Genomic DNA, 13,279 nt, shown 5'->3' with positions numbered 1-13,279 from the left:
ATCTTCGCCAATCCTATCGGATGTCTGGCCGCATTTGACGCCGCAGCTCTTTGTGGCCAACAACATTAGGCCCGAGCTGCGCTTCGCTGTTGGCCAGTGTCAATTAATATTCGCATGATCAAATGGTTAACGCATTTAGCCGTATAAAAAACCAACAAGACATCGCGCCGCTTCGCAAACCGGCTCACATTAAATTCGCATTTACGCGTTTGCCTTTGTGTAACTGATCGAGGTTTTCCCCCCGGCCAATCCTTGTCTTATATTTGGCTAAGATCCCGGTTGTTGTGGGAAAGTAGGCCTTAATTGACATCACGAGGCGTTTAAACGGTCGCCTTACCTCGCAACAAAAAAATTAAACAACTTGTGGCATCAGTTAATTATGTATTTATTTAGTATTTTCCTTTAGTTTCAGTTTTCGCTCATTCTTTTCTTTGGATAAACACTTAAAAATGTTGAGTTTGTGTTGTCACAACTTTGCAATCCGCCGTATATATTGGTTTTATTAAATTTCATTAGTTATGGGCTAGGCTGGTTGAGTACGACTTTGTATATATAGTTTAATAAAATTGATTTATTTTCCGTGTGCGTGTCTATGGCATAACAAACTGCTGCCCAGAGAAAATGGATTAAGATGAGTTTAATTTGTAATTATCTTCGATTTGTATTGAGTAGGTAGGTACTTAATGGAATCTGTTGTACCACAAGCAGGCTAACATTTAAAGCGTTCGGATACATAAATAGAGAAGGGTCGAGAATACGCCTCGTTAAGAGTTTAAACTCAATCAAATGTTCTACGTAAACCAAGTCAAAATAAAAGCTATAACAACAAGGCCTGGCCTTAAACAAAAAACATTTAACACTCGACTAAATGCAAATACACATATGATTTGATAAGTGCTTACTAAGGGACTAGGTAAAAGACATTTTTAAAATTCGTAAAATATCAAAAAAATATTTAAACTGACTCGTCACGTCGATGTAGTCAATTCATTTTCACGATTTTGTAAGCATTTATTTGCTTATAACTTGATGCGTTGTCTGTCCTTTGATTTGATTCGATTCGCTTAATGTTCAATTAAAAATTATATAACAACACGCATACATATTATAATTAGAGTTAGTCGTATGTATATATGTATAATATGTAGTAAATGTGGTTAGCCAATAGGTATATAGATCTTCATGAATGCGGGATATGATTTTGCACTGCTCTTTTGCATTAATTCAAATCTTTGCTTTTAGCGTTCAACATTAATAAAATTTTGTAATAAGCCAATATATTTTAATTTCTTCGCTCGTACGCCAAACGTGTTTTTCCATTCTTTTGTTTATCTGTTAAAATTTGCTAAAACATTTTCATTTACCATTGGTTTATATCATCAAGCATGATTTAGTATTTTTGTCACATAAATGCAATACCTCAATATGTTTTTTGGAATAGGGATGCAATTGTTACCCCTGGAAAATTGTCTAATGTTAATTCCTTTCCTTGCAAAATGATCTAATAATTAAGTCGATTGAAACGGAAAGCTTTCTGTCATACTTGGAAGGTGTGAGCTCTAATAAAGCCTTCTTATTTGTTTGGTGCATTTTTCTTAGTTGGAAAAAATTGTGCCTTTTGTTGATTGTGAGTCTTTTTGTTCGTTTCGCTTGTAGTTTTTGTTCTTTGGCCATTCGAATATAGTTAAATTAATATAAAAACCCCCACTCGTATAAAAGTCAAATGCGCAAGGACTACAAACTACTAGTTGCCTTACAAAAATTCCTTCTAACTACAACTTGAACAGAGCCCCATAACTGGTGAGACAAAATAGTTTGGCGCATAGGCTGCGACTCCGACTGTGACTGCGACTGTGACTGTGACTGCGACTGAGACTGTGACCTGGCCTGAGTGGTGCCGGTGGTGTCGGCGGTGTTTGCTTTCCTGGGGCCAGGTCCTGGCTCTATTTCCCGCCACAATACTCGCCCTGCAGCATTCCATTGTCCAGGAGCAGAGCCGGCGTGGTGGAGATTCCATCGCGCAGCGCCAGTTGATAGGCCACCTCGAAGGCTTGGCCCAGAGTCAGGATTATTTCGCTGGCCAGATCCTGAATGAGTTAAGAAATATAAGATATGTCTTTGCAATATCTTTGCTAAACTCACTGTGCTTTGTACCAGGAATACATGGCAGTAGTGCAGGTCCTGCTCCTTGGTTATATAGGCAAAATGACGCAGGTCCTCCGAGTCCTGGCAAGCGCAATTGATATTCTGAATCTCGTGTTCGCAAATAGTTCGCTGGAAATTATAGAACACTTTTAAGATTAAAGAACTCTAAACAGTATTTTCGACCCCTTACCTTACTGCTTACGTCGATAAACTCCACACCTCGATGACAAATGCCCAGCGAGAGTGGTGACCCCGATTTCCCTTCCCCTTCGGCTGAGGACTTCAGCTTTTGTATGGACTTCTTGGTGGACTCTGTGCCACGTAGTTCTTTCACAACCGTTGAGCCGAGGTACTTTCATAGAAAATGGGAAACCAAAATTAGATTTAGACTTAATAGACAATTTAAATGATAAATGAATTGTTTAATAATTAAAACTGTTTAAAAGGTTGAAATGAAAAATAATCGGTTTATAATCTTATACATAATTAAAACTGTCAGCTGAAATCTGGGTAAAAAGGCACACTTCACAGCTTTAGTATTAAACTATGATTTATAAAAATAGCCATTTTATTATTATTTATTAAAACACAAACAAATGTATATATATGAAACTTATAAAGACCATCTAGCATTAAAGCTTAATATTTCGCGTTAATTAGTGCTTGAATGACTTTGGGAATTTTTGTCTTGACTTTATAAAGGGTCTATGGATTTTTAATTTGTATTTTGGGAAAAGTAAAATATCAACTTACTTGAACCTCGTAATTGATGCGCTCGTTGAGCAAAGTCAGCGCCGAGTGGCGCCATTCGGTGGTCCGTAGATTGGCCGGGAGGCCGAGCAGCAGCTCCGAAGGAGCCCGTATTTGCAAAGCTGCTACCTTTCTGGCTGGTGGAGCCGGTGGTGGTGGTGCGGGTCTTAAAAACAAACATAATACCCAGTTTACAAAAAGGTATTTCCCTACTAAATGACTATATCTTACCGACTCTTGCGATAGCCCGTAATGGAGTTGCGGTGATTTACTAGATTGGCAGGAATCCTTGGTGGAGCCTCCCTGATCGTTCCGTTGCCGTTCGTTGTAATTTGATTGGTTTCATTATTCTCGCCCAGCGGCGTCTTCTGTGATTTGGAGTCGCTGTCACGCATCTGTCGTATGAAGGCCAGCGATTGCAGAATGCGCCTTCGGTGGCCCAGCTTGTTGATCTCCAGCACCGTCTGTAGCTCCACATCCCACACCCCGCACACGCTCTCAATGGTATTGTAAAGATGCTTGCTGAAAGGATAACAATCAGAGGAGGATTTTAAAATACATTTTAATGATATTATTTGTAGGGGGTACCTAAAAGTTATCAAAGTCGCAAAATGTCTCTTGGATGAAGATCGTCATATGAACACCTATGGTATGTTTTACTTGGCATATAACTATTATTAAATAGCTTACAATAACTATAGGGCTAAATAAAAATACCTAAATAAACGAAGTAGATACTAGTATTTGAAACACAATTTAAAAATATTGCCTTGATAAAATTTAAATCATATGTGTTTTTCTTATTTCATAAATATAAACTGTTGGGCTCAATAGCCAGATATTTATTTGTACTTTTCCATTTATTATCAGTATAGATTTATAATGAACCACAAATACTAATTTGTTACAGAGATTCTTAATTCGGAATGTAGTTTAAATGGAACTCACTTAAAGAACTCCAGGTACTCCGGCAAGGCGATGGTACTGAGCCACTGCTGCAGCGTGGCCACTCCCTTTACCTTGTTCTCCTGCTGTGTCTTGAGCGGCACTTGCGGCTGGAACTCCGCCGGTGGCAAACTCTGGACAAAACGCAATAGCTTGGGCGCATCCCGCTCTGGAATGTGCAGCAGCGGAATATCCGGCTCCTCAAACACATTGTGCTAGGAAAGAAGTGAACAGAAATAAGTGCCCTTCCCACCAAATAAGTTCCGAACGGAGAACATACCACAAACTTGTAGTTATCATAGCCATTCTCGAACAGCATCCGTTCCAGATGAAGTAAACCGGCGGTTCGGAGGCGAGTGGCCAATTCCCTTCGCTCGTTGGGCACCTCCATGTCCTCAAAGTCCAGCTCGATGTCGTGGGTGGGCGTGATACTGGTATTGAGGATTCCACTCCCGAAATTCTCTATTATCTCGGAGATCTTCTTTCGCGCCTCTTCAGCGTTAAAGGGACTCAGAAGGTTTATGGAGTTCCGAGCTGTCGAATGGCCACTTCCGGGCGACTTTGCAGGAGATTTGGCTGGCGATTTGCCAGGTGATTTGTTGGGCGACTTAGAGGGTGATCTTGGCGGCTTAATTGCTATTTCCCCAGAGGAATTTCCATTGGGCTCCACCGGCTGACTGGTTGGCGTTGTCGGCGGCTTGACGAATTTCCTCTCCGGCACCGACGGCTTGGTGGGAATGGGCGGACGCACTCTGGGCAGAGTTTGCTGCGGCTTGGCCTCCTCCTGGATTTTCAGCTGCACCTCGCTCGGCTCCTTGACCAGCTGGGAGGCACCCTTCAGCAGGCCGGCGAAGGGCACATCGCTGACAAACTCTTCCACATAGTCCGTGGAGTGGGAGAGGCTGTGGTCCGAGCACGAGATGCTGGAGCTCAGGGATCCAGAGGAGGGAGCCGGACAACGGGGCACCACCGTAACCGTGTCGTCGTAGTCGTAGCCCGGCGTACTCAGCGTGGGCAGCAGTTTCGATGGCGACGAGCCCGTCTCGATCATCAGCTGTTGGGCCGCCTGCAGTTGGAGCAGGGCGGACCGGCGCTTGTACTCTTGGCTGAGCGGTCGGATACGCTCGTGGATGGTGCGCTCCGCTTGGCTGGAGCTCGGCGGCGGATGGTCCGGCGTCGGCGGCTGCTTGTAGTGGGTGGGGCTGCTGGGGATCTGCTGCTTGGCCTCGCAGTTCTCATCGCCGCCGTTGGATTTGGCAGCCACATTAGCACCACTAAAATATTGTATATTAATTGATTTGATTTACAATTTTTTTTAGTAGCATTAAATTAAAACTGTGTAGCATTAACTAAAGTTAAATATTAATTAGGCCAAAATAGTCACGAAGTCTGGATAGTCATTGAAAGTACACCACTTTTAATGAATTCTAATTAATTATTAATACCATTACTAAAAAGTAAGGCAACACAAAACATGGTGTTTGGAAACAAATTAAACAAAATTATATTTAAAAAAATAAGGTACTCATGATTTTGGTATTAAACTTAACTCAACCAGGTATTAAAGATTACGTGTTTTCTATTAAAAGATAGCTCTTAAAAACTTATTACTCATAATATTCATTATATTTTAATATTTGTTTACCTGCTGTTCCGATTGCGCTTAAGTTTTCGATTCGGGTTGTACGACTTGAGGGTGGCATTTTCTGCTGATTTGAGCAGTTCCTTGGATAGCTTGGTGGTGGCACTTCGAGGAGCTGGGATGGGGCGCTTCATGGAGTTGGTGGCCGGGGAATCTCCGCTAGAATTGAGCACACTCGTCTCACTGTTTAGTTCCGAGCTGCTGCACTGGCGGTCCAACATGTCATCTGTAAATGTTTTAATGAGATGGACTCGATTTAGAAATACGTTAGATACTTACTACTGGAACTGAGGCTCATTCCGCCGGCAATGGCGGATCGGGTACTCTGCCTAGCACTGGCATAAAGGCGATCGTTCCGCTGCCGTTCCCGCAACTGTGTCTCATCGAAGCTCATGCCGCCAACACTGCCATGACTCTGATGCGAGTACGGACTATCGCTGGTCGGCTGGCGGCGCACTTGGTTCTGGCCATGGCCGTATCCGTGGCTTTGACTCTGGCTCTGACTGGATGGCGAGCTGTAGCTGAACTGCTGGCCAGAGCCGGCGTGAGTGGGCGAAACGGAGAGGTTGCGCCTCGGCGGCTTCTTGGGCGGTCCGGCCGGGGCGAAGGTGCTCATCTGCATGGGTTGGCCGAGACCGCCGGTGGAGCAGCGGGATCGGGGCGACACCGAGGCTGGCTCAAAGCTGCTCAGCGATGAAGAAGGACTTACACTGTAACCACCACCCATGTCACTAAAAAATAAAGGTAGAAATTACAGAAGAATGATTAACATGTTAGCCAAAAATGGTTAAATACTAATGAAAGAACTTACAAAGAATTAATTTAAATTTAAATAAAAACAGTTAAAACCTATAACTCGAACTTAAGATAATTATATTAAATTTAATAACTCCATAGAATATGTTTCAGTGTTTATTTCTCAATGAAACTTTAATGCTCTTCTATACATTTATATTGCGTTGACCTACTTTTGACTATGCAGCGGTGAGTGTGCATTGAGATCCTGGTAAAAGCGATCCTCTGTCTGGAGGGCACTGTCCAAGGACTTTCCTCCGTTGTAGGGACCACCGTTTCCGGCACTCAGCCGCTGTTTACTGTATCCGGATTGTTGCATGGAGTGCGAGTGGTTTAGCAAGTGATTGTTGGAGTTAAAATGGTAGTGATTGCTGTGCGGCTGCTGCAGCTGCTGCGAATGCTGTTTGCTCTGGCCACGACCTGAGTTTGGAGGCCCTGAGTGTTGCCTGTAGATCACCTCGTCGCCCTCATCGGTGTCCATTTGGTTACGGAAGTCTGCAGGAAAGAAAAACAAATGTAATATTGAAATTATGAAATAACCAAATTATGAGCATTGTATGTAAACAATATCTATTTTAATGCATATCAATGGGATGAAACAATGCCATTGTTTAAGTACCTATATTAGATTTCAAATAATTTAAATCCGCACCAAATAAATTAAAATATGGAGTTTGAGATTTTAGCAATCACTTAAGACTCCAGCTGAAGTAAATATTGAGGCCTGCGGTTATCTCTATCGCATTGTACATATACACAAGCGCATACAAATTGGGTCATCATTGTTTATATATTTCATTTCACAAAATAACCTTGATTTAAATGTGACTAACATAAATCATATTTTAAAGCAAACCCATGGGCTCTACGGATTGCGTATACGTACTGTTTATCACAGCCACAATGTGCTTGGTGACATGCGGTGGAAATTCGCGCAGAATGTCCAGAGCAGTGCGTCCTTCGTTGTCGGTGGCCGCCAAACTGATGCCAGCTTTCAGAAGAGTCCTCACCACGTTCTCCTTGCCGCAAAGAGCTGCTTCATGCAGAGCAGTTCCCGAAGGAGTTAGCAAGTTTACACTGACTCCGGCGGACAAAAGGACCTCCACCACGCTTTTGTGGCCGTTGCGACTGGCCAGATGCAGACAAGTGTGGGGGAAAATGGCTCTACTTGGGGATGCCGGCGACGAGGGCGATGGTGTACCCCGTTCCGAGGCCTCAGTGCCCAGATGGGCTATCAATTCCGGATGGGCTCGTATCAGCATTTGAACCGCCTGCAGGCGTCCATATTGTGCGGCCAAATCCAGAGGGGTTTCTCCTCGTGAATTGCGCATATTGGGATCCGCATCGTGATGCAACAGCAGGGCCAGGGCTCCCGTGTGTCCATGTTGGGCGGCACAGTGCAGAGGAGTTTCCTGCTCGATTGTCTGCAGATTGGCACTAGCCGGTCGATACGGATGTGTGAGCAGCAGGCGCACAATCTCCGTTTCGCCTGCCCAGGCGGCCAAGTGGAGCGGAGAAGATCCCCGCGAGTCTGGAAGATTGGGCGAGGCCTCGTGAGCCAGCAACAGCCGCACTATATCCTCGTGCCCATTGAGGCAGGCATGATGCAAGGCCGAGTAGCCACCACTGTCCTGGACATTCACACCAGTGCCACGGCGCAGACTGGCCAGTGGTCCTGCCCTTTTGGCCTTCTGGCTAAGGACCTTCTCGATGTGCGAGATGTTGCCATTGCGCGCCGCCTCCAGGAACTCCTGATCCTTGCCCATTGTAGAAAAAGGCTGCAACATATAATAATTAAATTTATATATAAATTTAAAAGTATATGTTTTAAATATTTCAACTTTTCAAAAAGATATAATACCAGTGAAAAATAAATGAAAATGAAATGTGAGATCCCCACAGAACTACAGAACTTATAAATAAACTTTGTGGTAATTATGTTTCATTTGTGAAAATGCTGGTTCAATACTTTAAAAACTGTTAATGTACATGTAAAGGCATTATTTTTATAAAACGATGTTACTCATTGCATAGATTGCATTTTAACAGAAAGCATTTTAATTGTTATAAAATTTAAATGCAATTACTACCAGCAAGCTTAGTTCTTTTAGGCCGTTCAACAATGTTTTCTTCCTGTGTGCTAATGGGTTCCCATTAATGGACTTCCCTGCACTCCCAATCGCTCCAAGACAAGCCCTAACCTTTGTGAGGGGACTTGTCTGTCTGCCTGCTCTGAGTTGATTTGCTGCAAATGAATTATGACTGTCAAGTGTGCTTCATTAAAACGCCTTCGGCTTTGTGGCTTTGCAGGCCTTTGCGGGTCGCCTTTTTACCTCTTAGCCCTAATGACTTTTAGCCCGTCTTTCCATTTAATCCGGCCACCACGCAACCCATTCACGCGCAGCTCTCAATCAGAAGAGAGTTGCCATTAAAAAAATTGCACAATAAGATGGGCGGCTGGAGGATAGTGGGTGGTGGGTGGTGGATTGAACGTATGGAGGTCTGAGGGTGTCGAGTGGAGCCTTGCTCCTGATAAAGTGCTTCTCGCGCGCTGGAATATCTTCGAGTATCTTTGATATGTACGTGACACATTGCACACAGAAACCATGGGGCAGAAAATAAAAGTCGTGATATGACAGCAGTAAGCTCTACAAGATGCAGATAAAGCCAGTAGTATCTAGAAATGATGTGACAGTGTACAAAAAGTTATAACACTTTGAGAGACGTGAGAAAATACCTAAATCTCTCATTGTATAGTTTTAAATAAATTTTAAAAATTAGACATTAGTAATTAATTTAATGTTATAATTTTTAGTTTCTCAACCAATACTTAAACTTCCATTTGAACTTAATCTGTTGTTCCTCATTTAACCTTTGAAATGTCTATTCATGTAGTGCTGAAGTAAATCAGTAGGGAAACAGCACAATTCCAAGTAAATCATTAATTTCTGTAGTCACCACTCAAGCGTTTTCTATTTTTACCGAGATCAGTTAGCACAATGGCTGGCGTCAGTAAAAAGTTACACAGTTTTTTCAATGTGTGAAATGTGATATACTGATAGGAATCACTTGTTGAATGATCAGTTTGTTGGGCAAAATAAGTCAATATTTTGCCCATAGTACTGACTTCAAGGGGAATGCTATATTAAATGATAAAGCACGTTGTAAACGCCTAAAAGCGGTCTGCATTCTACTTTTGTATGCTTCAATGAGATAAATACACGACGGCAACAGATAATCACCTGCTTTCACACACTCTCGCAGCGATTTTACACACACCCACACAGGTGCATGTGTCGTTTATCATACTACATACTATGAAATTCAACAAAAGGTAGGTTAGGCACATACTTGGGGGTAAAGAAAGGGTCTGGAGAGTGTTCGAGAGAAAGTCCGAGAGAGAGTTGCAAGGAGTGCGCCTGCTCTGCCGCGCCCACCACCAACTTCTCCCCGAACCCCCGCCCCCTACCAAGTCCGTAACCCCCAGAGTCCTTACCCCATCCCCAGCACCCCACCTCACGCCCTTCCCCCCGCCAAGCTATTCATAATTTTTCCTTGCAAAACTCTGAGGCGTGTCAGCAAAAAAGGGGGAAATACGAAGGGGGGGGCGTATTACTGGGGATGCGTTTAGGCCAGGCCCAAAGAAAAGGCAACGGAAATTGAGCGACATTATAAAAACGACTTGACACCAGCCACAACAACAAAACAGAAGCCAACCCATTGCCAATTGGCAGCAGCGATTGTGCAGTTCCTAAGCCATAATTGGGTCAAAGGATGTTGACCCTAGGCACCACAGCGCAGTCCAGTATTTGTATTTCTGTAACTGAAAACCGTTTGTCTAGCAAGTTATTTCCCGTCTCTGGGTTTCCCCTTTATGTTATTTCTACAACCAAGTTCACACAATTTGTTATTGGCATTTGTGCCTGGTGCACTTAAAAGGCGTGTACTCTTTGTACTTCCATAGCCATATACACACACATTTTCTACAGCACAATTTTCGCTTTTACCTTTTGCGCTTAGTTTATTTGGGATGTCTTCGCTCAACACTACACAAGTATATATAGCACTTCCGTTGGTGGGCGGACTTTCTTCGTTGATTGAATAAAACTCATTTGATTCCGCTGCGATTTATGGGACGTCGTCGTCGCATTAACCTCGCACATCTTCTCTAGCACATTTTTCCCACCGTCTGTGATTCCGATTCCTATTCCGTCTGCAATTCCGATTCCGTGTCCGATTTTGATTCGGATTTTCTGTACTCCGCCCGATAGCGACTCTCGCATGCGACTGACTGACTAACTGAATGACTGCCTGAGTTCGGGGCCCCGGGGTCTGCTTTAGTTCCTCCGTAATAATTCCCAGACACCATGCCATACCATACCATACTATTCCGTACCAGACTCTCTCCGCCGTGCGCTGTGCACTTTGCTCTGTATCCGACGAAAGTTTTTCTCCGACTTTTTCTCTGTTTATGAGCTGGGCCAACGGCTTCAATACAATTTCAGCGCTTTCACTTGATTGTTTTGCTTCTCACAATGCGGGCGAAAGAGCGGAGAAAATTTCTTGGACGCAGAGAGTGCTTGAATGAGAGAACAAATACATTTTTGTTTGTTGTTTATCGGGGCGATAATACGCTTTTGTTTACGAATTTAGATGTGCGAAACTGACAAACGCACAGTCGGTGGAAGAGAGTGCGTACGTACCAAGTATACCGAGTAGATCTCTCTCGGGAGAGCAGAGTGTATTATAAATAGTTGCAATCATTGTCCAAGAATGCAACATATAAGGGAACACGCCTTTCAATAAATAAATGTTCCCTCGCTGAAATGCAGCGGATTGAGTTACCGATCGACTCGATCACTTGATTAATGATCTGTGCAAGGAATGCCCCCGACAAATGGGAGAATGGATCTGGTTTATATCTCTGGCAGATCTTGGGGCGCCGCGATTAGGAGTATTTACCCAAGTGTAAACAGAAGCGATTAGATAAGTGGAACAGCAGTTCTTGGAACTTATCTTGAAGTACTTGCTTAAAAACTTAAACAACGGAAACAAACTTTTTCGGATTATTTTCTTACTTAAATACATATTTAAGTTTTGATAAGACCTTTTGTAGCACTAGTTAAAAAGTCTTAGTACCAGGAAAGAATAAACTATGTTTAGGGTCTTATACTTTCATAGTCTTAAGTTCATACATTCATACAATGCAAATAAGTTGTATACACCCACAGAAAAACCCCATAGTAAAATTAAACATAAAAACATTTAAATGTAAAATTGTTGTTCAAAATATAAATTTAATTAAAAACAATAAACACACTTCGATTTAAACACCCTTCGGGGCTTATTCAGTACCGGAAATATTTAGTTCCAAGTTAAAATATTTGGATTTACCATGACTTTTCTCTGGCTATATATAGCTGAAAATAAGTTGTTTAAAAATCAGTTTTCTTATATTATGTTATCAAAAATGTCTTTTATTTAATGAAACATTAACCAACTTGCATTTCGCTTTGTGGGTATTTTTTATTGCTGATGATATGTTAATGTTAAGTTACAGTCATAAATGTAAATTTTTAAATAATTTTTGTGTTTTATAATTTAATGAGGAAACAAACTAATTATTTGAGTGCCACAATTGCTATGCGAACACTTTCCTTCGCCGAAATGTGACCAGTTCCAACAGTTACTGGCTCATATTTCGCAGTCTCCACGAAGTTCCCAAACTCAACTCAACCGAAATTTCTCACGTAGTCGTTACCCGGCTATCCACCGAACACCAGCAAAAAAAGTTACAATTGTAACTACTCATGTAGTAAACAAAATATGAGTAACTTTTTGAGAAGCCCCTTTCTCTGGCGCCCTTCAGCTCTTCACTTGTTGTTGTTAGTGAGCTTTTGCTGGCATTCCGCTCTCCGAATATCACGCAAGCGCCGTGTTGAGCTTTCTTATCACACCATTGTTGTGGGTTAAAGTTTCGTTTTTTGTTTGGATGACCAAAGCTTTCCCTATCAGCTGATTTGATAAGAGCCAGCAGTTAACCCCTTGATGGCCGCTTCTTTGTGGTACTACTGGGATATTACAATTTCGGATTTATTTTAATTTTTTAACTCATTAATTAAATTATATTGACAAAATGACTATGTCTTTTTCCATATTTTCAAACAACTTGCTTGCTTTACACCAAACTTACTAATTTCCATTACACTCATTAAATAGATACCTTTTAATATTTTCTGATAAAAAAAATACCTTGGTTTCAAAGATAAAGCTTTTTTAAGTTGACTCATCAAAAGCTTCCTCCATTGGCTGTTGTGATAAGAGCTAGCGCTTAACCCCTTGGTGACCGTTTCGCCCGGGATCGTTGTGCAATGACTTGCACATGAGTTATGGCTATATAGCTCTATGGCTCGCCCGACTGCCAACGTGACTCACTTGGTCAGCCCCAAACCTCTGATTTGTGGGCGGACACATGCGGCGAGTTGTTGTGGCATGCCACATTCGCACACAGGCAAATAAGCCCGGCCGCAAACAAATAAAATAGACAGACGGCCAACACCTACGGCTGGTCGAACGACCCACCGCATGAGTTTTCATACTCAATTGCCGCAAATGCCACAAATATGTGTAATTGACTTGAAAATGCGCCAAGCAAATCAATCCGCACACAGTCGTTCCGCCGTCCGTCCCATGTCCGTCCACAGTCCATTTTCGACCTCAAGTGCAGCGCGTGAACTCATTCTCATTCGCTGGCCAGCAAAGTACGCCACACTCCGATCGGCGCACACTTACAAAAATAATTGGGAAAAACATATTAATATTATTTAAATTAATTTATTTTTTTGTGTCATTTTGGAGATTTATAGATAAAACATATATATATTTATTAAGAAAGCTTTCAATTTATAAAAAGTCTTTAAATTAAAAAAAAGTTTTTGTAAACAAACTTATAAATTTCTTCAGTAATCTCAACAAGCTTTTTATTAGGAACAACTATATAAA

At 42.2% G+C, this 13,279-nt stretch overlaps 1 protein-coding gene across 2 annotated transcripts; it reads right to left on the bottom strand.

Annotated features, from left to right (window-relative positions):
* Positions 1–427: 427 nt before the first annotated feature.
* Positions 428–10,715, bottom strand: LOC108147287 (ankyrin repeat and SAM domain-containing protein 1A). 2 transcript variants are annotated; one of them, XM_017273705.2, is made up of 12 exons: positions 10,674–10,715; positions 7,164–8,055; positions 6,451–6,772; positions 5,762–6,213; positions 5,486–5,708; positions 4,121–5,114; positions 3,844–4,055; positions 3,127–3,417; positions 2,899–3,061; positions 2,336–2,497; positions 2,143–2,274; positions 428–2,087 (listed from the first exon to the last, which is right to left on the bottom strand). In XM_017273705.2, exons 2-12 carry the CDS (start codon positions 8,041–8,043, stop codon positions 1,944–1,946), a joined length of 3,975 nt encoding a protein of 1,324 aa, XP_017129194.1. In that variant the 5' UTR covers positions 8,044–8,055; positions 10,674–10,715; the 3' UTR covers positions 428–1,943. The 2 variants fall into 2 exon arrangements, with proteins under 2 accessions (XP_017129194.1, XP_017129193.1); XM_017273704.2 differs by lacking the exon at positions 10,674–10,715 and adding an exon at positions 10,285–10,631.
* Positions 10,716–13,279: the final 2,564 nt, after the last annotated feature.

The sequence above is a fragment of the Drosophila elegans genome, unplaced genomic scaffold (genome assembly GCF_018152505.1).
Source record: "Drosophila elegans isolate 14027-0461.03 unplaced genomic scaffold, ASM1815250v1 contig_476, whole genome shotgun sequence".
Lineage (NCBI taxonomy): Eukaryota > Metazoa > Arthropoda > Insecta > Diptera > Drosophilidae > Drosophila > Drosophila elegans.
This window is presented reverse-complemented; position numbering and strand designations above follow the sequence as displayed.

What these genes read in the sequence shown, in the direction of transcription:
- LOC108147287 (XM_017273705.2), bottom strand. Translation starts at nt 8,043, where the DNA reads ATGGGCAAGGATCAGGAGTTCCTGGAGGCGGCGCGCAATGGCAACATC. An exon ending in AATGAGCCTCAGTTCCAGTA is followed by an intron (nt 5,709 to 5,761) that starts GTAAGTATCTAA and finishes AAACATTTACAG; the next exon opens with ATGACATGTTGGACCGCCAG. An exon ending in GCATCAATTACGAGGTTCAA is followed by an intron (nt 2,498 to 2,898) that starts GTAAGTTGATAT and finishes TTTCTATGAAAG; the next exon opens with TACCTCGGCTCAACGGTTGT.